This window comes from Microcaecilia unicolor, chromosome 7 (assembly GCF_901765095.1).
Source record: "Microcaecilia unicolor chromosome 7, aMicUni1.1, whole genome shotgun sequence".
Classification (NCBI taxonomy): domain Eukaryota; kingdom Metazoa; phylum Chordata; class Amphibia; order Gymnophiona; family Siphonopidae; genus Microcaecilia; species Microcaecilia unicolor.
In genome coordinates, this window is record NC_044037.1 from 120,329,604 (window position 1) to 120,356,236 (window position 26,633).

Genomic DNA, 26,633 nt, shown 5'->3' on the forward strand with positions numbered 1-26,633 from the left:
ACATTATAATATGTTTTCTTGTTTTTGTTTTTAGCTTTCTCTTTTGGAGGTTATGGAGTTTCTTTTTGTTGGAATGGATGTGTTCAGATATGTCCTATCAAGTTTATGGAGTTCTTTTTTTATAAACCACCTTGATCTAGTAAAGTATTGGCAGTATATCAAGTTTTAATAAACTAACAGTACTTATGACCCTATAGTACCTGGTCCAAACAAAAAAAACAGCACCACGGGCCTTTAAAAATGGAACACAGTTCTTTAATGAATGAGCCTTGACAAAAAGACCCGACACGGGCCGTGTTTCGGTGACTAGCACCTGCGTCAGGGGTCACAGTGATGACGTGGAAAACTTGGGGAATAACTCGAATATATTCCTCTACAATATATTATTCCTTACCCCACGTCTCATATAGTAAAAGCTACAAAGCACCAAGGCACTTTCACTTTCTGTATCCAAATGGATGAAAAAAGAATGGGAATATTACAAGACAAAAGGCATTTTATTAGCAGATGCTTTAATGTGGAATTTGTTCAGTAATAGAATGTAAGAGTAAAATATATTTATTATAATAAATAAATCAGGGGTGGAATAATTTACACTTTATTTAAGAATACCAGAGACAGACAATAATTTATTACAGAAGTTATGCACAGTCTATTGTAAACAGCCACCTGCTGCCAGTCTCTGCCTTGCTCACCCCATCCCCACCATCAAATCTTAAAGTGCTCTATATAGACCAGGGGTTCTCAACCCAGTCCTTGGGACTGACCGAGCTAGTCTGGGTTAAGATATCCACGATGAATATGCATGAGAGATTTGCACACAATAAAAGGTACTACAAGGTACTGCATACGAATTTATGTCATACATATTCACTGTGTGTATCCTGAAAATCTGATGGTGTGTTCGAGGACTGTGTTGAGAACCCATGATATAGACTAATGTACCCAGGACCCATTGTCAGTCTATGGCCTTCTTTAAAGGCCTTAGCACCTAGCCTTGAAGTAATCCTATGGCGACTCTGTATCCCAGGATCTGCCGCTAGCCTGGCCATATCCCTTTTCATCATCTCCACCTCAACCTCAGGCCTCAAAATGTTGATGTATAGACTCTATGTATCCCAGGACTTGCTGCCAGTCTGGTCCTCCTGGCCTCAACATTTCCTCGGTGGTCTGGAAAAGAAATAAAATCCATTGATTAATTCTAACGTCACAGAAGTCCCCAGCATCCTGTTTCCAACAGTGGCCAATCCAGGTTATAAGTATCTAGCAAGATCCCAAAACAGTACAATACATGTTATGCTGCTTATAAGCAGTGAATTTTCCCCAAGTCCTTCTTAATAATGGCTTATGGACTTTTCTCCTAGGAAGATATCCAAACCTCTGTTAAATCTGCTAATCCAACTGCTTTTGCTACATTATCTGGAAAAGAATTCCAGGGTTAAATTTCAAGTTGAGTGAAGAAATATTTTCTCAGATTTTTAAAAATGTACTACTTTGTAGCTTCATTTTGTGCCCCCTAGTCCTAGTATTTTTGAAAAGAGTAAACAAGCAATTCACATCTACCTGTTCCACTTCACTCATTATTTTATAGACCTCTATCATAGCTCCCCTCAGTCATCTTTTCTCCAAGCTGAAAAGCCCTAGACGCTTTAGCCTTTCCTCATAGTGAAGTCATCCCATTCCCCTTTATCATTTTCATCGCTCTTCTCTGTACCTTTTCTAATTCCACTATATCTTTTTTGAGATGCGGTGACCAGAATTGCACACAGTATTCGAGGTGCAGTCGCACCATGGAGCGATACAAAGGCATTATAACATTCTTATTTTTGTTTTCCATTCTTTTTCTAATAATACCTAACATACCTCCATATACCTCTGTCTGAATCCATGCCTGCATGTGTCTCTGAAAGAGAAAGCAGCTAGAAACAGATAAAAGGAAGCACCAGAGGATTGATCCAACCTTCCTGTACACATTTTCTTTATTTTCTGGCATTTGTTAACCCTGTTTGTAAGCAGTATTTGCTCCTCAATAACCTCCCCTACCTATTCGCTTCTGTTTTGTCTTCTCTTGCCACTCACCCCCTCTTCCACTTACCAAAGTGCTTCGGATGCCAATGCTCTCTGCCACACCAAATGCCAGAGTCAAATTCTTCCTCTGAAATAGAAACCAATCAGAAAAGAGTCATCATATCTTGGGGATGTCACCACTGCCTCCCACAATCTAATGTTACAGCAGGACCTCTGGAGAGCAGCATTCACATAGCCTCAATCATATTTTTTGTTCAGTGTGTGAAAACTGTTTATTAGGGTTGTGCATTTATTTGACAATTGGTAAAATACAATGAACATTATTATTTTCAGTTAGTTTTGCCAACTAACTGAATACACAAGACCACAAACTTGCACAAACAGCAGAGCTACTTACCTGTAGTAGGTGCTCTACGAAGACAGCAGGCATATATTCTCACATGTGGATGACGTCAACCACGGAACCCGGTGCAGACACTGCCACAGTGCACTGTCACTTAAAAACCTTAAGGCAGTACCCCCACTGCACATGCGTGGGTGCCTTCCTGCCAGATGCTTGAACACGGGACCAGCAGTACAATACTAAAGCTAAGAAGACAACTCCAAGAGGAGGCAGGAGGTATGTGAGAATATATGTCTGCTGTCCTCGAAGAACACCTGCCACAGGTAAATAACTTTGCTTTCTTCAAAGAAAAGCAAGCATAATATTCTCACATGTGGGACTCACCAACTACCAGGCTCACAATTTAATGAACTTGGCAACGAAGAAGAAAGTGAGCCTGGTGGGAAAAAAAGGGCTGGATGGTGGAGCTGACACTTAAGCAGTAAAATGATTCTGCAGGACTGCTCGTCCAAACCCGCAATCTCACCTACAATGCTGCTTTAGACAATAGTGAGCAGTGAAAGTGTGAATAGAAGACCAATTGCTGATTTGCAAATTTCTTCACTGGAGACAGAGTGGAAATGGGCTACTGAAGATGCAATGGCTCTTACATTGTGCACCGTGACACGGCCATAAAGGGTTAGCCCAGCCTGAACATATGTGTAGGAGATACAGTCATCCAGTCAAGTAGAGATAGTATGTTTGGTGATGGGAATCCTTAATTGGTTAGGGTTGAAAGATACAAAAGTCTAGCGGGACTTCCTATGAGGTTTTGTACTCTCCAGATAATATGCTAGAGCATGCTTGCAGTCTAAAGTATGCACTGATGTTTCTACAGGGTGAGAGTGAGGCTTAGGGAAGAAGACAGAAGTACAATGGACTAATTGAGGTGGAACTCGGATACCACTTTAGGGAGAAATTTGAGGTGGGTTTGGAGCACAGTCCTGTCATGGTAGAACCTGGTGTAAGGTGGGTCTGCCACAAGGGCTTGAAGTTTGCAGACAATACTTATATGTGAGGAACTTCAGAGAACATGAATTAAGTGGGTCAAATGGAGGTTTTATGAGAGCTGTGCGAATGACATTGAAATCCCACACCATCGGAGGTGGCTTGATAGGAGGTTTGGTAGGAAATAGACCTTTCATTAATCTAAATATCAAGGGATGGAAGAAATTGGCTTATCAACTTTAGAGTGAAAAGCGCTAATGGAACTCAAGTATACTCTGACTGAATTAGTTTTGATGCCAGAATCAGAAAGGTTAAGGAGATACTCTATATGAGTAGGAAGAGAGCACCTAGCAGGGTCTAGTGTTCTGGCTGTACACCAGAGGGAAAATCTTTTCCACTTGAAATGGTAACACTTCTACGTAGGTGGTTTCCTAGAGGCTAATAGTACTAGAAACTCCTTCTGGAAGGTTTAAGTAATGTAAATCTATGTCATCAAAAACCAAGCCTTCAGAGCCAGAGTGGGGGTCTGGATGGAGGGTTGGAAAAGGATCTAACCTCAATGGATCTCTGGATGATAACTCTAGAAGAAGAGGGAACCAAATTTGATGTGACCAGTAGGGAGCAAATAGGATCATGGTCCCTTGGTTTGAGAAGAAATTTCCCTATGAGAGGTAGTGGGGGAAAGGTGTATTGAAGATCCGCTCCCCAGTGGAGCAAGATGGCATCTGGGGCTACATGATTAGGAACATAGAGTCTAGAACAAAAGCATGAAAGCTTGTTGTTCTCAGGAGAAGTGAACAGATTTAACATTGGGGTTCCCCACTGCTGTGGAATATTTGATGTGCTACAGGCATGCTGAAGTATCACTCGTGAAGCTCAAGGACTTTGTTCCAATTTGTCTGCCACAGCATTCTGTTTGCCAGCTAGGTAAACAGCTCTTATAGAGATGTTCTGAGAAACTGCCCAAGTTCATATCTGGATTACTTGTGGGCAGAGGTGGTAAGCACCTGTTCCTCTTCATTTGTTCAGGTAATACATCATCCTGGTTGTCTGTGCAAATGAATATTATCTGGTTGAGAATGTGGTCCTAGAAAGTTCTGAGGGTGTTCCAGACTGCTTGTAATTCAAGGAGATTGATAGGATGTTGTTTCTCTCATAGGGACCAAGAATCATCCTGTGTGTGGAAACCATCGAGGTGAGCACCTCAACCTAACATGGAGGCATCCGTGATGAAGACTTTGTGATGTGGAAGGAGTTGAAACTGAAGTCTCCTGGTGAGATTTTTGGATACCATGTGCCACTGTAGAGAACAGCGTAGCTGTGGAGTAAATTGAATAGGACCAAGAGCAATCCTGTGGCTTGAGACCACTGAGAAGAGAGTTCCAATGAGGAATTCGGAAGTGGAACCAAGCCAATGGTGTTACATGGACTGTTGAAGCCATGTGACTGAGTAGGCAGAACATCTGACGAGAATATACCTGGGTGCATTTAGAAATCTAAGCGGAGAGAGGCATTAGGTTTATTCTTGATTGAGAGAGGAAAACTCGACCCTGAGTAGTGTGTAGGAAAGCCCTGATGAACTGTAAGGTAACAGGTTGAAGAGGCGATTTGGGGTAACATCACAAACCCAAGGAGTTCTAGGAATCTTATGGCAGACAGAATTGCAGTCTGTGCCTCTGTCTTGGGAGGCAGCTTTGATTAACAAGCCATCAAGGCAGAGGAAGAAGTGTGTGCCCCACTTTCGGAATGTTGCAGCTACCACTATCAGGCATTTTCTGAAGACTCAAGGAGCAGAATCCAAGCTGAACAATAAGACCTTCTACTGATAATGCTGGGTTCTATAACAGAAGCAAAGAACTTTCTGTGGACAGGGAGGAAAGGTATGTGAGAGTGTATGCCTTATGATCTAGAGAGCAAAGTCAGTCATTGAGTTGGATCATGGGGAGAAGTGATCCCAGGGAAATCATGCAACATTTTTGAGTAGGTATTTGTTTAAATTTCTCAAGTCGAGAACGGGTCATATTCTCCTCATCTTTTTTGGTATGAGAAAGTACCTAGAGTAAAACCACCAATTCCCCTCTGGCAGGGGAACTGGTTCTATTGCATTCTGCTGGAGGAGGGCAGAGAGCTCCTCTTGAAGTACTATCATTTGGAGGGAGTTGAAACAAGACTCTCTTGGTACATGTTCAGGAGGTCTTCCCCCCACCACCAATGCACAGCGTAACCCTGCTGTATGATACATAGCACCCAACAATCAGAGGTTATGAGTGGCCATCTCTGTTGAAAGAGGATAAATGTGCCTCCTACTGTAGGTCACTTGGCACAGACAACTGAACGGTGGCAATGCTCTCTAGGGTCAAAAACTGGGCTGTTGACTGAGAAGGAGTCTGCAATTTCTGTCCTCATAGCTGTTACAGACGTGAGCTTTGGGGCGTAGTCCTTTGAGGTGGAGAAGTGGGGGGTGTAACAACGCTTAAATGTATAGTTATTGGAGCGTCAAAAACCTCCTGCAAATCTTCTAGAAGAAGAGGTAGCAGAGGTGTGTGGCCTGTATAGAGTTTTAATAGTATCTGTATGCTTTTTAATTAGGTCAGCCACTTCCTTGACTTGTCACCAAACAAGTTGTCTCCACGACAAGGGACATTTCTGTATCTTGTACATTGCATCAATTTTATTTGGAGCAACTTGTACTGTTAGTGGAGATTCCCAGATTTTGATCAGAGTATTCTTCAAAATTGTATGAAATGGAACACTGATTCCTTCTCTAGGAGGAGAGTCATAATCTAGAACCTCAAAAAGAGTTCTGAAAGAGGTTCTTCCTCTGTCACCAATTTGAAAGGTATGGCTTCAGCCATCTCATGGACTAAGCTAGGGAAGGATATTCTTTCTGGAGGAGACGTACGTCTCTCAGGTGGCGGAGAAGGATCAGATGGAATGCCATAGGACTCCTCAGCTGAGAGGTCCTGTGGGTCCTGCTTTGCCTCCCAGGAGAGGTCCGAGTCTGACTCTTCAAAGTACTGTGCTTGGGAAGTATGTGGAAAAGTGTTGACTGGAGCTTTGGCTCTGGGTTGAAGCAGATGAGTCTCTGAGGCTGGAGAAAGTTCCTCTGCCAGTGTCAACGCATGTGCCAGTCGGGTCCACAGTGCGCCCAATAGTCAAAACTGAGCTGGTGTGATTGACCTTTCCTGTGACTGTCTCTTCGATGTATTGACAGGCTGGGCTGAGGCTGGTGCAAGCACCCTTTAAGTCTATATAGACAGCTTATGCAGTAGTCCTGAGAGCTACCTCTTTGAGCATAGCCCGGATTTCCTCCTGTACAGTAGGCGTCAATACTGGTTGAGACAGCGGTGTGGACACAGCTGAGTTATAGCCTGTGCAGCTGTAGGAGATCCTGAAGACCTTGGAAGTTCTTGATGGGAAAGAAGTTGGAGAGAAGAAGAGTGATCACTGTAGCATGGACGCTTCCCAAACATTGAGGATGTCGTTGCAGAGGAGGTGCTAGAGTGCCTGGAGAATTGTGATGATGCTTCCTAGGTTTTGTTGTGCTGCAGGTCCCTCGATGCACGTGGCACAGACGAAGAGGATGCAGAGTCTGATCTTGGTATCGAGTCTGATGCTGAACCATCTCGATGTCAGAGCACCCAGTGTCGATGCTGATGCAGGTTCCATGTCAGGTACCGAATCTCCTGCAAATGCTTGATGCAGAACCGTTTTTCACGCTGGACTCTTCAGGCTTTAAGTGTCCTGCTTGCATGCACAGCCAGAGGCCACACTATTTCCCATTGCTCCACACCTAGGCACTGAACACAGAATTATTACTGGGGGGGGGGGGGGGTGCCTGAAATGGTTCTATTACATTGAGTACACTTCTTAAAGCAACTCAGCACCCTCGATGACATGGCGGGAAGAATGGCAGATGCAAACTCAAAAGGCTCAATGGCCTGGGGAGTTCGAGCAGGCGCGTATCCGAAAAAGGTTGATGCTTCCCAGGCAAAAGAAAGGCTCAGAGGTCACAAAGGCCAAAAAAATGAAAAAAATTAATAAAGAAAAAAAAGAATAAGAAAAAAATAACCTGAAGAGGAAGTGACATATCTGGCTTGATGGCAGCCTAGTTTTTTTTCCTCTTACCTGCTCCAGAGTGAATCTCTCTTTAATTGCATTCATCGGAGGCTTTTTCTGCACAAGACTGACAGATGTTTGGAGAGAATCTGTGTCAATCCTAGTATTGTCCAGGAAAGTGAAGGATAAGTCAGCTAATAAGATGCAGCAAAATTGGCCTGCGGCAATGTTGGTGTCAGAGTCTGACTTGGATTCTGTGCTTTCTGTGGTTGATTCCCTGAGGGGAGAAGCGAGTGCCGCTGGATGTTCGCGGCAGCTGAAGTGCTATTTTGCTGAGATAAAGGACAAAATGAAAGGTTCATGAGTGGATATTGTAGATCGCATTGACCACTTAAGTGCTGACGTGAGCAAATTGGGAGGCTATGTAGCTGAGTTGGAATCCAAAGTGGAGGAACTCGAGGACTGTCTTAATACCTTGCAGAAGCGAGTATCATAGCTTTCTGAATACCATGAAGACATGCTTTATAAGACAGATGAATTACAAAATAGAGAAAGTCGGAAGAATTTGCATTTTAGAGGGATCCCTGAAGGTGGAGAAATGGAGGATGCTGTGGTCATTGTTAAATTGTTCTGCATACAGTTTTTGGGCTCTGATAAGTACATAAGTACATAAGCACTGCCACGCTGGGAAAAGACCAAAGGTCCATCAAGCCCAGCACTCTGTCTCCGACAGCGGCCAATCCAGGCCCCAAGAACCTGGCAAAACCCCAAAATTTAATAACGATCAATGGACTTTTCCTTCAGGAATCTGTCCAAACCCCCTTTAAACTCAGCAAGGCCAGCTGCCGTCACTACCTTCTCCGGCAATGAGTTCCAGAGTCTAACCACGCGCTGAGTAAAGAAAAAACTTTCTCCAATTTATTTTAAACCTACCACATTCTAATTTCATCTTGTGTCCCCTGGTTCTATTATTGTTAGAAAGCGTAAACAAACGCTTCACATGTGTCCGCTCTACCCCACTCATGATTTTGTAGACCTCTATCATATCACCCCTCAGCCGCCTTTTCTCCAGGCTAAAGAGTCCTAGCCTTCTTAACCTCTCCTCATAAGGTAGTCATCCCATCTCTTTTATCATTTTCGTCGCCCTTCTCTGCACCTTCTCCAATTCCTTTATAACTTTTTTGAGATGAGGCGACCAGAATTGAACACAATACTCAAAGTGCGGTCGCACCATGGAGCGATATAACGGCATTATAACATCCTCATGCTTGTTTTCCATCCCTTTTCTAATAATACTCAACATTCTGTTCACCTTCTTAGCTGCCGCAGCACATTGAGCGGAAGATTTCAACATCCCATTCACGATGACTCCCAGATCCCTTTCTTGGTCCGTAATTCCTAAAGCGAAACCTTGCATGACATAGCTGTAATTCGGGTTCCTCCTTTCCACGTGCATCACTTTGCACTTGTCAATGTTGAACTTCATCTGCCATTTGGACGCCCAATCCCTCAGTCTCACGAGGTCCTCTTGTAATCTTTCACAGTCCTCCCGCGACGAGACGACCCTGGATAACTTTGTGTCATCTGCGAATTTAATTACCTCACTAGTTACTCCCATCTCAAGGTCATTTATAAATTTGTTAAAAAGCAGCAGTCCCAGCACAGACCCCTGAAGGACCCCACTAACTACCCTTCTCCATCGAGAATAATGACCATTCAACCCTACTCTCTGCTTCCTATCTTTTAACCAGCTCTTAATCCATAATAATACACTGCCTCCGATCCCATGACTCTCCAGTTTCCTTTGGAGTCTTTCATGAGGCACTTTGTCAAACGCCTTCTGAAAATCTAGATATACAATATCCACCGGCTCCCCTTTGTTCACATGTTTGTCCACATGTTTGTTCACCCCCTCGAAAAAATGCAGTAGATTTGTGAGGCAAGACTTCCCTTCACTAAATCCGTGCTGACTTTGTCTCAGTAGCCCATGCTTTTGTATGTGCTCTGTAATGGGGTATCCCTCCAATTTGAGTGACTGCACAGAGCATTGGGCAGGCCATCAGATTCTGCTCCCAGGAACAATGTGGCACTTTTGTTTTGCACTTTCCTGCTAAGGAATTGATTTGGGTTGAAGCTAGACAGATTACTCAGCTGATGTATAATGAGGCTAAAGTGTCTGTTTATCAAGATCTTTCATCGTATACTTTGCAACAACAGAAAGTGCTGAAACCTGTTCTGGATCTTTTGTCTTCAGCACATATTAAATATCACTGGGCCTTTCCCTTTGCATGGACTTTTGCTGTAGTGGGTGCACTAATGGGTTCGCAAACTTGGTGAAGCGTAGAAGATTTTACATGAGGCAGGTCTGGCTCCTACATTGCATACCCTGAGCACTGTTGTGTCAGTGACCCGGGAGAAATTACAACATTGGCAGCGTGTGGAGAATAGTCAGAAGAAGCAGCCTTATCTGGGATCTATTGTGGACCCTTCTTGACTTTATGTATCGCTTTATCTGGATTTGCTGCAAATGTATTTGGGGGGGGGGGGGAGGGATTTGGGGGGATTTTTTTTATATGACACTGTTTAAGCTTTGGATTTGTGTGCTTGCATCTCCTGTTTTCTGTTGCTCTGGTGTGAATGTGTTTGTTCTGATGGGGGGGGGGGGGGGGGGATTCTTGATATGCTTGTTTAGGGCTGTATGATTGTGGAATGGATGTGGAAGGAATCTGGTTGTATCTGGTCTGGGGACTCAGGCCCTCAATTGCCCATCTCTGGGATCTCTTGGTTGTTTGGAGATTGCGGGGACTGTGGTAGATGTGTAACTGGGGAGGATGGGGGACTGGATGTTGGGGATGGGGGAGGTTGTTGGTTCTGCAGCTCTTTCCCCCTCTTTTTTCTCTTCCCTTTTGGATATTAGTTTCTCTGAGTCTTTTGGTGACTAAATTGCGGCAGACAAGATCTGACAGGCAGATTTTGCATCTCCATGACTCAAGGGGGATGTTTTTGACTAAATCTTCCCAGATTAGGGATCATTTTCATCACTTCTATCAGACTTTATATATGGCAGATCATACTATCCAGTCGGAGGATATGGACAGCTACTTGAATGCTCAGGTTTTGCCGTTGTTGTCCTCTCAACAGAGGGAGGTTTTGGAGGCTCAGATTACTGTGCAGGAAGTTTTACAGGTTATCAAAGATACGGAATATCTCCTTGCCTGGATGGTTTCACTAATGAGTTCTTTAAAGCTTTTGCTGTAGAGATGGCACTCATATTGACTTTAATCATTAATTCTGTCCTCAGGGTGAACCGTTGCCACCGTCGACAATGGAAGCATGGCTGGCTGTTATTCCTAAGCCTGATAAGACAGATTGGGCAGTACCTCCATCTTGAATACTGCTGTAAAAAGTTTGGCTAAAGTATTAGCCAGTCACTTAGCTGGGCTGCTCCCTACCTTGATACATCTGAACCAGGTGGGTTTTACGGCTCAGCGGCAAGCGATGGATAATGTGCATTGGGACAGTGGACTAGCTTCATGTACCTCAGGTTTTAGGGCTAGATGCCAAGAAGGTCTTTGATTGGGTCCACTGGAGCTTTGCTGATCAGGTTTTGGCTAAATTTGGGGTTGGGCCATTTTATCACTCTTGGATTCAGGCTTTTTATGCTTTGCTCAAGGCTTGTGTTTGGGTTAATAGTGGGAACTCTAGTTTGTTTTCCCTTTCCTAGGGTACTCATCAGGGGTGTCCCCTCTGTCCCCTTTTATTTGCTATGGTTATGGATCCCCTTGCTGTGCTATCAGGACTAATCTGGATATTGGAGATCTTGTGGGGGATTGGGAATTTAAAACAGCATTTGCAGATGATATTCTTTTATCTCTTTTATTTTTAAAGATTTTTACTACGATTACAAGAACATTCTTGTTACAGAAAAAAAGAAATAATAAAGCAAATCTACATAGTAACATAGTAGATGACGGCAGAAAAAGACCTGCACGGTTCATCCAGTCTGCCCAACAAGATAAACTCATATGTGCTAGTTTTTGTGTATACCTTACCTTGATTTGTACCTGTCTTTTTCAGGGCACAGACCGTATAAGTCCGCCCAGTACTATCCCCGCCTCCCACCACCGGCTCTGCCACCCATTCTAGGCTAAGCTCCTGAGGATCCCTTCCTTCTGAACAGGATTCCTTTATGTTTATCCCACGCATGTTAAATAACTCTGTTACATTACAATTTGTCAAAAGGAAAAAAAATACATATTATCCTATGCAGTCCACAAGTAGGAGAGGAGAACAAGGCACAATACTCAGGATAATTTTCATTAACTATTCAACTATTAGAGACCTGAAGGGAGGTTCACATGAGAAAAATCAAAGTAACAGAGTATGGTGTAAATGACATTACCATTTCTGGAACTGGAGATGGAGTTATTACTGACCTAGATTCCAGAAAGGAACTTAAATGTGATGGATCAAAGAAAACATATTTCACTGAATTTAACTTCACTATACATGGAAAATTCAACCAAAAAAGGCCTCCCAGTTGAACAGGGGGGCGAAGTTTAAGGAAACTTTGGTGCTTCTTCTGGGTTACACGAGATACATCAGGAAAAATTCTTATAATTCAAAAACGTTTCCTCCCTATGATGGAAGAACTGTTTTAGTATCCAGTTGTAGTCTCTATCCGGCTGTAGTATGAAAGTCACAATTAATGTTGCTGATTGTAAACCCAGATTATCATCTTCAATAGTTTACGTGAGGTTTAAAGTCTCAAAAAGAACATCAGCTTCTTCAGAAATAGGTTGATCAGTCCTTTTTTTCTTATAAGGTTATAAATAATATATTTTTGATACTGGAGGACAAGTTTGCTGCGGAATTTTCAGTATTTCAAAAATATACCTTTTGAAGGTAATTAAAGGTGCAACCGACATCTGTTTTGGAAAATTTATTAATCTTAGTGTTTTTGATCTCTTTTGGTTCTCTAGGCTTTCAATTTTATTTTGCAACCACATATTTTCTTTAATGATGTTTGTTTGAATTTGTTGACATCGTTTTATATCTTTACTATTAGTTTCAATTTTCCCTTCAAATATTGTGACTTTCTTTTCCATTATAGATACCCTTTCAAGGGGAGTTTGAGCTTGTTGCAAAGCAGATATTAATTTTTGGGAAAATGATGTCTCTAAGCCCAGGAGAGCTTCCCATATAGCGTCTAAAGTTATGGTTGAAGGTTTATTTGGAAGAAAAAAAAGACTTACTCAGTGAGGTTACTTCAGGCAAAGAATCTCCAGAGAGTTCCAACTCCTTCTCCGCAGTTGCCTCGCCAGTAACGCCGATGCTATGCCGTGGCACACCCAAACTCCTGGAAGTGCTCTGCAATCCATTGCTTGGGTCTGACCCCGTTGCAGGGGCTATCACCGACCCTGTGGACCGTGTATGCCCCTGTTCTCTCAACCCTTGCTCAACTGCAGGCATTAGTGGTGGATCTCTAGTCTCGGGACAGAGATGTATCTGCTTCAGGCAGGGGGAGCGGTTCACCTCGCACCACCTCCCCTCACAGCGAAGACTCAAAGCGTCCCAAAATCCCTGGAATGGCGAAGCGATCCATGGGCCCAGTTGCCAGCAAAATAGGTACAATGGGGCTTGCACGCTGTTTGCCTCTCCGTTTAGGCATAAGGTAGACAGAGTAATAAAGTTAAAAAAAAAAAAAGGAAAAAGGAGTCAGGATGAGTCCAGGAGCAACTCGCTGTACTCCCTTCAGGCTGCCATCTTGTCCTCTTCTCATTCTCTTACCTCTTACGTGTCCTTTGAGTTCTCCGCCTAATTTAATGAAAGATATTAAAGCTTATTCAGCAGTCTCTGGGTATAAATTGAATGCTACTAGTCTGTGGGTTTGGCAGTAGGGCTGGCACCTCGTTTGCTGGAAACTTTAAACTCTTCTTTCCCTTTTAAATGGACTTCCGTTACTTAGGGGATCCGTTACTTAGGGGTTCAGCTCACATGTAATGTTTAGGATCTCTTTGGGGCTAACTATCCTCTTCAGAGGGCATTGATTCAGGATTTGAATCGTTGGGCGTCCATGGAGCATTCCTGGTTTGAGAGGATAGCAACTCTTAAAATTAATGTACTCCCTCGTTTGTTGTATTTAAGGTGCTTCCATTTCGTCTCCCTAGATCCTTTTTATCTGGTCTCCACGATCACCTCATTCACTTTGCATGGAACCATAAACGTCCTTGTCTGCCTCAAGCATTTTTATACAAATGTAAGCAGACTGGTGGGGGGGGGGGGGGGGGGCTGGGTGTCCCCAATTTGTTTTGGTATTATTGTGCAGCACAGGCTCATTCTGCAATTGAATAGTTTCATGCTGCTGAGCATAAGTTGTGCATTCATCTTGAACAGAATTTGGTGGGTCCTCGTCTGTTAAAGCATCTTACATGGCTTCCAGGAAAGTACAAGAGTTTGCTTGGGGGTTTGTTCCCCACTATCTCTGCCACTTTTTATTACTGGGATTATTTATTTACAGCCTCTTACTCTTCTTCGTCTCGTCATACTCTGAATGCCCACAATCCGCTGTTCCCTCCAGGGATAGGAGTGAGCTCCTTTGATTGTTGGGCTCAGCGGGGGATGGCTACTTGGAGTCAGTTGTTTGATGAGGAGGATTTTGTTTCATTTGATGTTCTTTCTGAAGACTATCATCTCTCGCCATCTGACAATTATGCTTATGTTCAAGTGAAACATTTTTTGAATACTTCTTCATTTCACTCTTGTATTTTGCGAGAGGAGTCTTACTTGGAGGACTTGTGTGAACATTAAGAGCACTCATGGGTTTATTACTTTATGCTTTTTTGACTAGACAAATTAAACTGTATGTGCTTCACCAGGTAAGGAGAGGGAGCTAGGTGTTTTGATTTCTGCTGATGATTAGCTTATTTTGGAAAAAGCCCTGCTGAAATCTTCCTTGGCAGTTTCTTTCAAGGAAAATGTGATTAAAGGTTTTTTGTTTTTTTAAATCGCTGGTATCTTACCCCAGCGAGGCTGCATCATATTTTTCCTGGTGCTTCTCCAAATTGTTGGAGGGGCTGTGCAGTGTTATGCACTATGGGTCACATTTGGTGGACTTGTTCTAAGGCACAGGCTTATTGGAGGGTGGTGCAGTCTCGCTTCAGATGTGGCTTGGCCACCCGGTGCAGTGGAATTCATTTGTCTTTTTGTTGGGTAAGAAACCTGCAGGCCTTACTCATTTACAATCTTTGTCAGTTCGTCATACTCTTCATGCGACTCGCCTTAATATGGCAAGACACTGGAAGCAGCGTACTGTTCCTTGTTTAATACAATGGATTACTCGGTTGTGATATATTTGTGACATGAAGCGTTTAACTGTCTTGAAGAGAAAGATCTTTCATAAGTGGGGTGCTTTGGGCTCCTTTCTTGACTGCTTGTTCTGTTTAAGGGGAGGGGGTTGTGTTTTATTCTTGTGTTTTTGTTATTTGGGAAGAGGGGAACTGGGATGACTTTTGATCTCCTTTGCTGATTTGGGGGAGGGGGTGGATGATGGTAGGGTTTCTTCAAACAAAACTTTTGTTAAAATATAAAAGTTTGCCATTGTTTACTTTCTCTGGGATATCCAGGGGTTGGTCTGTTATTTCAATTGGATTGTCATTTTCTTGTTACTTGGAATTTCAATAAACTGCTTCTACAAATTTAGAAAAAAATGTTTTTTTTCAAAAAAAGGGAACACACCAAAAGGCAAAAATTTGAGGCACCAAGAAAATTAGACCTCTCTGTTCAGCGTAAAATGCTAGACTGCTGGTCTAACGCTTGAGCGTTAGGCAGGAAGACCCCTACGCATGCTTGGTGGGAGCATTGCTTTAAAGGTTTAAAGTGTCAGTGCACTATGGCATTGTCCATACCGGGCTCCATGGACTTAGTCACCCACATGTGAGAATATTATACCTGCTTGTCCTTGGACAATGCCATTTGTCCTGTCTCATTTTTGTCATAGGTGTGTGTGCACCCAGATGTGCTTGTGCTACTCTGGGAAAGGAGAGAATGTGAGGAGTTGAGAGACAGCCAGAAGCACGATGAACTGTAGCAAATCATGCTAGAACTCCTTGACAAGCAGCTGAAGAAACCTATCCTGCCTGCCTTCCCTAGATTCCATTCTAGACGTGGACTCATAGCGGTTCTTATTGCAAAGGGGTCTGTAAATCAGTGAAACAAGCTCCTATATTAAAATTTTTTTGAAATGTAATTTTTAGATAGAACATGAGAAATGAAAAGTGTGAAGACATTTTACAGAAATTTAAGAAGGGATTATAAACCTTTTCCATTCAGCAGGCTTTTGAGAGAACCCTGGAATGAACAGGGGAAGGAGGGACTCTGTAGGCCTTTATGTTTGCCTTGCCTTTATTGTTGCTGTGTATTTTAGTTCTTTACAATGTATTAATTATTTGATAAACTGCCTTGATGGGCACTGTTTGATTAAAGGGTTTAGAAAATATTGGGAATACATTTTAAAATGCAGTATTTTGTGAAAAAAAAAAAGAACACAGAAGGATCCTTTTACTAAGGTGTGCTAATGGATTTAGTAACGCTGAATTATAAGACACATATTATATTCCTATGGGCGTCCTGTCATTACTAAGGTGTGCTACAAGTTTTAGCATGTGCATGAAAATTAGCGCACGCTGTGTAGGTGCCCATAGGAATATTGTGGGCGCCTACATGGTTAGCGTGTGCTAAAAGCACTAATACGCCTCTAGCACAGCTTAGCAAACGGGGCCCTAAATCTGTCAGTGCACCTTAGTAAAAGGACCCAACTGTATTGTCTCTTTTGGTGAAGAACATAAGCATCTCAAGCTGGTTAACAAATATGTACTTAATGCAAGTTCATAGGCATGAGACGTGATGTCTCTTTATAAGCAAAATGTCACTCTGCAATTTCATTGCCTCTTGTTTGTACCTTTTCCATAGGATCAAGGCGCTGGTAGGGGATCCGATCAGGTAAGTAGGTGTGGAGGAGTGCACACAGTGCCATTCCATCTGTCCATGAGCTGCTGAAATTGGTTATTGCAATGTTCTGAAAAAAAAAAAAAAAGAATTTATTAATAGTTTCCCACAGTCCCGCACCCACAACACAATAGGAATGTTCAGGATGCTAATTTATAATTCTGAATGGGATATTACTATAAGGGAGAAATTTTAAAGGGGAGGGGAAGTATGTACTTTAAACAGTAATGTATGTGCCCTCTTTAGTGGTATTTTAGTTATTTATGCATGGATGTGGCCATATGTACAAACAAATGACCTCATAAAATAGTGACCAGTGCAGTAGTATGCACGTTTAATTGACTGTGTGCACTTTGCTGGTGGGTATGCAAAAGGGTTGGGTTTGGGCAGATCGTACAAACACATGGTATTATAAAACATTATACATTACATACATACTTGACTAATACTGGCGTGGACATTTATACCAGAACTTGGGGATTTTATAAAGATATGTAGGCATCTACCTATCTTTATAAAGTAGGATTCACACAGGCACCTTAAAAGAGGCATCCCCTTATAAAATTACACTCTGAAAGGGAAATTTTATAACAGGACACTGCTTTATTTAGAAACACTAGCATATGTGGCAGAGATCACACCTTGAATGTAGGCATAATCACTTAAACCTTAAGAGCTACTACTACTACTTAACATTTCTAAAGCGCTACTAGGGTTACGCAGCGCTGTACAGTTTAACAAAGAAGGATAGTCCCAGCTCAAAGGAGCTTACAATCTAAAGGACGAAATGTAAAGTAGGGGCAGTCTAGATATCCTGAATGGAGGTATAATGGTTATGTGCCGAAGGCGACATTGAAGAGGTGGGCTTTGAGTAAGGATTTGAAGATGGGCAGGGAGGGGGCTTGGCGTATGGGCTCAGGGAGTTTATTCCAAGCATAGGGTGAGGTGAGGCAGAAAGGGCGGAGTCTGGAGTTGGTGGTGGTGGAGAAGGGTACTGAGAGGAGGGATTTGACCTGTGAGCGGAGGTGGCGGGTAGGAGCGTAAGGGGAGATGAGGGTAGAGAGGTAATGAGGGGCTGCAGATCGAGTGCATTTGTAGGTAAGTAGGAGAAGCTTGAACTGTATGCGGTACCTGATCGGAAGCCAGTGAAGTGACTTGAGGAGAGGGGTGATATGGGCGTATCGGTCCTGATGGAAGATAAGACGTGCAGCAGAGTTCTGATTGGATTGAAGGGGGGATAGATGGCTAAGTGGGAGGCCAGTGAGGAGTAGGTTGCAGTAGTCAAGGCGAGAGGTAATGAGAGAGTGGACGAGTGTTCGGGTGGTATGCTCAGAGAGGAAAGGGCGAATTTTGCTGATGTTATAGAGAAAGAAGCGACAGGTCTTGGCTATCTGCTGGATATGCGCAGAGAAGGAGAGGGAGGAGTCGAAGATGACTCCGAGGTTGCGGGCAGATGAGACGGGGAGGATGAGGGTGTTATCAACAGAGATAGAGAGAGGAGGAAGAGGAGAAGTGGGTTTGGGTGGAAAGACAATAAGCTCGGTCTTAGCCATGTTCAGTTTCAGGTGGCGGTTGGACATCCAAGCAGCAATGTCAGATAGGCAGGCCGATACTTTGGCCTGGGTTTCCGCAGTGATGTCCGGTGTGGAGAGGTAAAGCTGGGTGTCGTCAGCATAAAGATGATATTGGAAACCATGGGATGAGATCAGCGAACCCAGGGAAGAGGTGTAGATTGAAAAAAGAAGGGGTCCAAGGACAGATCCCTGAGGAACTCCAACAGAGAGCGGGATGGGGTGGAGGAAGATCCTTGAGAATGTACACTGAAGGTGCGGTGGGAGAGATAAGAGGAGAACCAGGAGAGGACAGAGCCCTGAAATCCAAATGAGGACAGTGTGGCAAGAAGTAAGTTGTGATTGACAGAGCTGGTGTAAATAAAGGCATGTACTTTATGCATGTATAGAATTTCAGAATCTACATGCATGGATGTTAACTCCATTGCATTTCACCCAAACCCCACCCCCATTTACATCCACTGGCATAGTATGCAGCCTCTTATGATGGTATCTACTTTAACTCCAGTTCTTAATTTATCAGGTCATCTACACAAATACTACATGTGGCCATATACACGGGGGAATAACTTTATAAAACTGCATCCCTGATGTCCCAAGAGTGTTAAATATAGCCTTCCCCCTTTTTTGGGAGGCATGGATTTGCCACAATATGCAAGAGGTTAATTGTACATTTGCAGATATACAAAGTCACTCTGCTAATGTCAGCAATATCTGGAATAGGGCACATAAAGTACATGGAAAATGCTCCTGGCCTGAAGCATACGTATGAAGCCAAAACACAAGCACATTTCTATTATCACTCTGCTTCATTTAAGTATGCTCCTGAACATTTATATGTCCCTGCTTCCTAGGAAACCATGTGAAAAAGCAGAGTCAAGGCACATACAGAAAATCTATGTTACTTGCTTTAAAATAGTTCAAGTTCCTAGAAGGTACAAAGTGAGGTGACCTCATATCATAAACGGCTAAAATGTCTGAAAACTAAAGACAGCCTTTTTTTTTTAATGTATCTAAATTATACAGTAACAATGCTTACTACAACATAAGGAAATACAGCCATTAAAACAAAAGGAAAAAAAATCCCATAAGAAAAAATAACATTACCTTTCCAGACCATGTAGGCCAAAAAAAAGGAAAAGAAAATAATACAACAAGAAATTCTTAAAATAATTCATAAACTGGAACAAGCAGCTAATCAATATAACCAGCATTACTGTAGGTGAACTCAGGGTAGTTGTAATAGTTCCCTCTTGTCAAACCACAAAATTTAACAAAGCAAAAACTATAGGTAGAATCATGCAAAATTACCACATTTCTGTAGGGAAATTTTAAGCAAAAATGAAGCTCCTAGAGACAAAACCCTGGGCTTGAGTGCAAGGAATTTCCTTCCTGTACCTCTTGGCATTTTTCTTGAAAAGTTTTTTTTTTTTTTTTTTAAATCTTCAAAACAGAAAAACAAATCATAGTAACATAGTAGATGATGACGGCAGAAAAAGACCTGCATGGTCCATCCAGTCTGCCCAACAAGATAAAACTCACATGTGCCATTTTTTGTGTATACCTTACCTTGATTTGTACCTGTCTTTTTCAGGGCACAGACCGTATAAGTCTGCCCAGGACTATCCCCGCCTCTCAACCACCCGCCCTGCCTCCCACCACTAGCTCTGGCACAGACCGTATAAGTCTGCCCAGCACTATCCCCGCTCCCAACCACCAGCCCCGCCTCCCACCACTGGCTCTGGCATAGACCGTATAAGTCTGCCCAGCACTATCCCCACCTCCCAACCACCAGCCCAACAACCAGATAGCAGGTATACAAAAACAAATTCCCACGAACCAACCCGTTCCCGAGATACCTTCCCCAAGGCACTGTATGGTAGAAGGACATGGAGAAGAATAACTACTGAATGGAAATGTTTCAGTCACATCTGATTCGCTGGAATATACCACCTTAGGTAAATCTCTTTATAAAGGCGGCTAATAAATGCCAATCAATCAATAAGAGACCACCAAGTGCGATAACCATCCCAGATATTATGAAATTTGGTGAATTGTCTAATCTAATAGCAGTCAGTTCTAACATCAAACAGAGATAATCCAATTTACGCAAAATCACTGACAAAGCAGGAGCAGAGGAGCACTTCCATGCCACTGCTGCAGTGAACAGATGAATTGCCAATTTATGCTGTGGTACTGTAATTCCAACTGGTTTATGGTGAAGGCAAGATTCTGCTTGTAAGGGATAGGGAACTACCAATATTTGCTGTACCAAAGCATGTACCTCTTTCCAATATTGTTGTATCACAGAACAAGTCTACCACATATGATAAATGTCCCCCACCATACCGCAATTGCACCAATTTTAAGTCTATGTGGGGTGTAGCACCAATGATACAACATTTTATGTCCATTTTCAGTCCATGTACAGCTAACAATTATAAAAGATATTTAAAGCTCATTTCCCATTTCTTCTACTCATATGTTGCCCCCAAGTTCCTTACCCAACAATGAATATAATAATCCAGGGGAGAGAAAAAGCCAGCAACAGAGCTTAATAGAGTTGGGAGATACAACCCTTACCGCTTCCCCCTCTCATGGCCCTTTCCAAAAGTGTTTCATTAAGAAGGTGGTCTCCATGGGCTTTCCGAGAGATATAATCCTGTTATTTGTCTATACTGAAAAAAAGATCCCCCTCCTCCCATATCTGTCCAAGCACATACAGCCCCATGAACTTCCACTGGTGATACACTCCCTCCTCCCGCCCAGAGACAAGTCCAGGAGCATAGTGTACAGGCGTTTGTAAACAAGCCCAATTAGCAAAAACCTTTTTCCTTATTCCATAGCACTTCTGCAATGGACTGCCAATACCCACTGGTACCCTCTTAACACCCTCAAAAACTGAAGGATAAATCCATAGAACCGCCCACAAGGGTGTTGGTCCCATCCACCATTGTTCCACTCTCACCAATACCTTAGATGGGTGTGCTATGCAGTCCATCAGAATACGGAGTTGAGCAGCCTGGTAATAAAGATAAAAATATGGCACCACCATCTCCCCTGCTGTATGGGGTGGTGCAATGCTCCAGCCCACACCCTAGGTGGATGTTTATGCCAAATATAGCTAAATACCTTCCTTTTATGCTTGACAAAAAAAGTTTCGGTATTGGGAGAGGTAAGGCCATAAACAAATTGAGCAATTTGGGAAACAGCATCATCTTAATCACATTGATTCTACTCAACCAGGAAATACTAAGACCCTCCCATCTATCTAAGTCCCTAAATACTTTGGGAGGGAAATTTGCCTCATAAAAATCACTGATATTGGAAGTCAAGTCAACTTCAAGATATGATATGATGTGATTCACAATTATATGGAAATCAAGCCTATAAGAATGTTATTGTTCCTGCATCTAGATTAAGATTCAAGATCTTAGACTTTGAAATGTATATCTTAAAGCCTGATAAAGCCCCATATTGCCTCTGCTCCGCCTCCAGGTGTAACAGGGAAGTACTCTTATCTGTACGCATCAGTAAGATATCATCTATGAAAAGTTGTAATTTATATTCCTCCACTCCCCCAGTAATCAGGGACTGCTGTCGAATGGCTTCTGCTAACGGTTCGATAACAATAACAATGGGGATAAAGTACATCCCTGCCTCATCCAAATGTACCAAATAAATAAATAAATAAATAAATAAAATCCTTCAGTGTAATGTAAAGGTAGGTGCATAGTTACCATTTATTTTTATACAGGCTTCTGGCCTATGTAATGACTCGTGGGTCCTGCTTAAAGCTGGCAGGCAGAGCAGGGAAAGTTCCCACTTGTATTATCCCCAGCCACAGCATAGGTTTTGGAGGGAGAGGGAAAACCTGGCCTGGTAAGAGAAGGAGAAGGATCCCTAGGGTTACCATATTTTGCCCTCTGAAAAAGGAGGACACATGCCCCGCCCCCACCTGCATCACATATTCCCCTCCCCTGCCCCCCCCCCCCCCCCGTCACCTCCCCTCCCCTTACTTACTATCTACTGCCCTGGTGGTCTAGTGACCTCTTCGGGGCAGGAAAGAGCCCCCTCTTTTCTGCCCGGAGTACTACCTTTGCCCTGCATTCTCTTGCTGTGACAGTCTCGGGATTCAAAATGGCCACCGAGAGTTGAAGTCTCGCGAGGCCGCTTCAACTCTCTGCGGCCATTTTGAATCCCGAGACCGTCACAGCAACAGAATGCAGGGCAAGGCAGTGCTCTGGGCAGGAAAGAGGGGGCTCTTTCCTGCCCTGAAGAGGTCACTAGACCACCAGGGCAGTAGGTAGTAAGTAAGGGGATGGGAGGCTAGGATAGGCCCGCCCATTTGTCCAGAAATCTGGACAAAACGGGCGGACTGGCAAAACCCGTCCGGACATGTCCTCAAAAAGAGGAGATGTCCGGGTAAATCTGGACGTATGGTAACCCTAAGGATCCCAGACAGACAGGTTCCATGCAATATCTGGGAAAATCCTTAAAGACAGACCAGGATTCCGACTTAGCCCAGGCACCCTGGCTGGCTAAACAGTATAATATGGATACAGGCTGCAGCTGGGAGGGGGAAGGGCCCCCATGTGCTAATATGAAGGAGGAAGTAGGAAGTGAGGAGACAGAGATGGAGTGGGCTGATCAGGCAGTGTCTCAAACTACTCCAGAGACTACTATCTCCGAAGAGGAGGAGCAAATGGAGGTAGCACCGGAGGAGTGAAGGAAACCAGCTGCAGAGAGCTTCAGTGACTGGATAAACTTTGAAATTGTTTTTTTTCTCTCTTTACACAGTCCCAATAGGAGGACCAGAGCCAATTTAACCAGTAAAGTGGGAGGTGGGGACAAGCCCCAGCTGAAGTTACTGCTGGGGCTGTCAGCAAAGCAGTGTGAAAAGCTATTAACTATTGCTGGACTGTTTGAACTGTGAACTGAACTGTTGGAACTGAGAAATGAACTTTATTTGATAAGCCATAGTAAGGCTGTGGATACCATTTGGTGTTTGTCCTGGAGATAGGACTCTGCACTGAGCTGTGAGGGGGTGGAAGAGGACTTGTAAAGTTACTGACGAGTTTCAAGTTATACTGAAGAAAAGGGTTAAACAAGCTGTGTGCAAAAGGACTTTACGGAAAGAAAGGAAGGCTGAAGTTGTCTTTCCTTCTTTGGTTACATATCAGAAATACAAACAGCATAGTGCTTTACCTTGGGGCAGACTTTTTTTTTTTTTTACAAACAGCATCAGGAGACATTATTAATTTTTCTTTTTGAGAAGCAAGACTGAAATCCCAGACGGGATTTAAGGATCAGGATTGCAGTAGGTTATTTTTTTTTGTTTGTTTGTTATGTATTTTGGAGGCTCACTTTGCAGCAGCCTCATATTCAAAGCCAGGACAAGACTCCACACAGGCTGCTATCAACATTACAACCAATGGGACACATTACACCTATCATAGAGCTGATGAAGCAACTATCATAGAGCTGATGAAGCCAAGTAATGAAAATGGCCAGAGAATCCCATCTTACCCAAAAGTTCAAACATGAAAGCCCAGTGAACCCTATCAAAAGCCTTCTCGGCGTCTAAGAACAATAAAAGCATAGGGATCTGACCTCTATGGGCCTGCTGGATAAGATGTATGGCTCTACGAATATTATCGTAGATCTAACTGCCCACCACAAAGCCAGACTGATCACTGTGAATCAAATCAGGTAACAACCTTTGGAGGCGCTGAGCTAAAATTTATGTAAACATCTTATAATCCATAGTCAACAAGGAAATGGGTCGATAGGAAACTTAAAACTGGGAGTCCTTCCCTGGTTTGGGCAGCACAGTGATAGCCGCCTGTCTCCAGGAGTCTGGCAAGTGTCAGCTCGTCTCCAAATAATTAAACATGCGATATAACAATGGGGCCAAATGTTTCCCAAAACATTTATAGTACTTATTCGTAAACTCATCCACACCTGGAGCCTTCATAGTCCAATGCACCTCATCTAATTCAATGGGGCAAAATAAATGATCAATAACTGAAACTGACAGCTGAGGAATATTGAGAGAGGCTAAATAAGATTCTATGTCATCTGCCATGGAGGAAATATCGGGGGTGTACAGTTGTCCATAACAACGGATTTAAAAAAGTCTCTTTCACGCCTGCTGTGGATGTATGGAGTATGCCAGCATCGTCCCAATGTGAGTCTGCACCGCACTTTTCTGCAACTTACGAGTAAGAAGGCAACTGGCTCAATTACCAAATTCAGGGGCCCTTTTACAAAGGTGCGGGAGAGACTATGCACATACAGTGTGCACCAAATTGGCACTACCACCCAGCTAGTGCGTGAGCTAGGCAGTAATTCCAAATTTGGCATGCGCTGAATCCCGCAGTAGAAAATAATCTATTTTCTACTGTGGGCCGCTTAACTGGAGGTAAACAGCAGTTGGCAACTGCATGCTTACCGCGCAGGTAGTGAATGAGACCTTACCACCCTTTTTCCTAGACATGGTAAAAAAGTGGCCCTGCACACGCCCCAAAAACGCGCTTGCACTACCGTAGGCCACTTTTTACCATGGCTTAGTAAAAGGACCCCTCAAAATGCTGTTGTACGTGCTGTAATGTGGTCAACACCTCCGCAAGCTGAAACTCACATAGCTCCACCCGAAGACCATGCAAAGCACCCTCCCTCTTAAAAGTTGAGCCCAGGACTCTTGCTTGATGTTCCAAGGTCATTATTTCCCCTCACAATTCCCTCTCCCTACTCTCCTGTGTAATTTTAAGATGAGCCTGCAAAGCAATAAGTTTCCCCTGCATGATCACTTTATGCCCCTCCCAAAGTATAAACAGGCTAACCTCCCCAGTATCATCATGTTTGATATATAGTCTAAAAGATTCCTCTCCACCTGACTCAAATTGGTTGGGTCTTGCAAGACAGCGTCATGAAGACGCTAATATGGAAGACCCCCCCATCCCTGATCCACCCCCAGTAACAACTCCAGTTGCACTGGAGAATGATCAAACCACATACGAGGCCAGATACATGAGGCCTGAGCTTGCCGCTGTATTGCTAAATCCCCAAACCAATAATCAATGCAAGAGTGAGTTTTATGCACTGGTGAATAGAACGTATATCTTTTCTCCAGGAAAGAAGGTCACAAATCAACCAAACCCCACTGAGTGAGGAAGGCCTTAAAGGCTCACCGATTAGTTTGGGCATAAGCGACTATTCGTGAAAAATTGCCCCACAAGGGATTTAATAAGATTGAAGTCACCCCCTAATAAAATACTGCCTTGAGCGTGTTTTTAAAAGTACTAAACTTAGCCCTGTAGAAACACCCCCTGATCCTTGCTCACTCTACTACCACAACACTCGGTTAGGCTCTGCACTTTCTTCTGCAACTTCTGGAGAGGTGAAATCGGGAAGGGAGGGGTCAGGGAAAGCAAACAGGGGATCCATGGCAGAGAGGCCCATGAATGTATTTTTGCTTAGGGCCCAATATAGTGTCACTCTGATCCTGGTGAGTTATATTTGTTTTCTCCTTAGGAACTAAAACCTCTGGTATGACCAAAGGATCCTGACTTTCTCCTATGCTATTTATATCCATATAAAGCTCCTGGGGGAAGCGGCATTGTCATCTGGTTCCAGATTTGTTTGACAGGGTTGATCCAGTCGTGGGTTTACCTCATTGCATGAAGAGGACTTGTAGTTCTGATTTCCAATTGCATTTCAAAAAAAAAAAATTGAAGGTTGCACTTCTGCATGCAATGGGATAAAAGACAGGACTGGAACAACAATAGTGGGCAATCTCGAATTAGTTGGCAACTCAGAAGTATTTTGATTTATGTTTATTAAAATTTGATAAATTCGCCCTTATTGTGAAACAAATCAGAGTGATGAACATTCCAAAAACAGATCAAAGCAAGAAGAAGCTCCATTAAAATACAGGACAGAAACCATCAATCATTCAACACACATTTTGAAAGAGATCAAGAGCCACTCATTTGTCAACCATGCTAGCCAACTGCAACAAACTCAGTATCAGTCAAAAGCTAAGCTGATGCAAAAAGGTAGGTATTCAAAGCTGTTATAAAATTACTGAAAGATGACTCAGACATACATAATAACATAGAGGGGCATAATCGAACGGCGCCGGCGAAATACATGGCCGGCGATGTACTTTGGCGGCGCCGCAAACAGCTGGCCAGACCCGTATTTTCAAAAAAGATGGCCGGCCATCTTTTGTTTCGACATTACGGTTCCGGCCAGCCAAATGCCTTGGATTTAGGCCGGGGTTTGAGATGGCTGGCTTCGTTTTTTAGCGATAATGGAAAGTTATGTCGGCCACCTCAAACCCCGGCCAAATTCAAGGCGTTTGGCCATGGGAGGAGCCAGCATATTTAGTGCACCAGCTCCCCTGACATGCCAGGATACCAACCAGCCACACTAGGGGTCACTGTGGTGGACTTCATAAAAGCTCCCTCGTGCATAGCTCCCTTACTTTGGGAGCTGAGCCCCCCAACCCCCCCCCCCCCCAAACCCACTACCCACAAATGTACTGCACCCACTAAAATTGCTCCAGGGACCTGCATACAGCCTCTAGGACTTATTGCTGCTGTATAACTTTGGCACACCAGTTCACACCTGAA

General features: G+C 43.3%; 1 protein-coding gene across 2 annotated transcripts in view; it reads right to left on the reverse strand.

Annotated features, from left to right (window-relative positions):
- Positions 1 to 409: 409 nt before the first annotated feature.
- LOC115474065 (cytospin-B-like) overlaps positions 410 to 26,633 on the reverse strand; it is a 167,074-nt gene continuing 140,850 nt past the window's right edge. Inside the window, exons 12-14 of one of the 2 annotated variants that reach the window (XM_030209372.1) lie at positions 16,377 to 16,493; positions 2,096 to 2,155; positions 410 to 1,170 (exon numbers count right to left, since the gene is read on the reverse strand). In XM_030209372.1, the coding sequence (XP_030065232.1) occupies positions 1,081 to 1,170; positions 2,096 to 2,155; positions 16,377 to 16,493 (267 nt within the window). In that variant the 3' untranslated portion in view covers positions 410 to 1,080. The remainder of the gene's footprint in view (positions 1,171 to 2,095; positions 2,156 to 16,376; positions 16,494 to 26,633) is intronic. The other variant, XM_030209373.1, reaches the window with a different exon arrangement.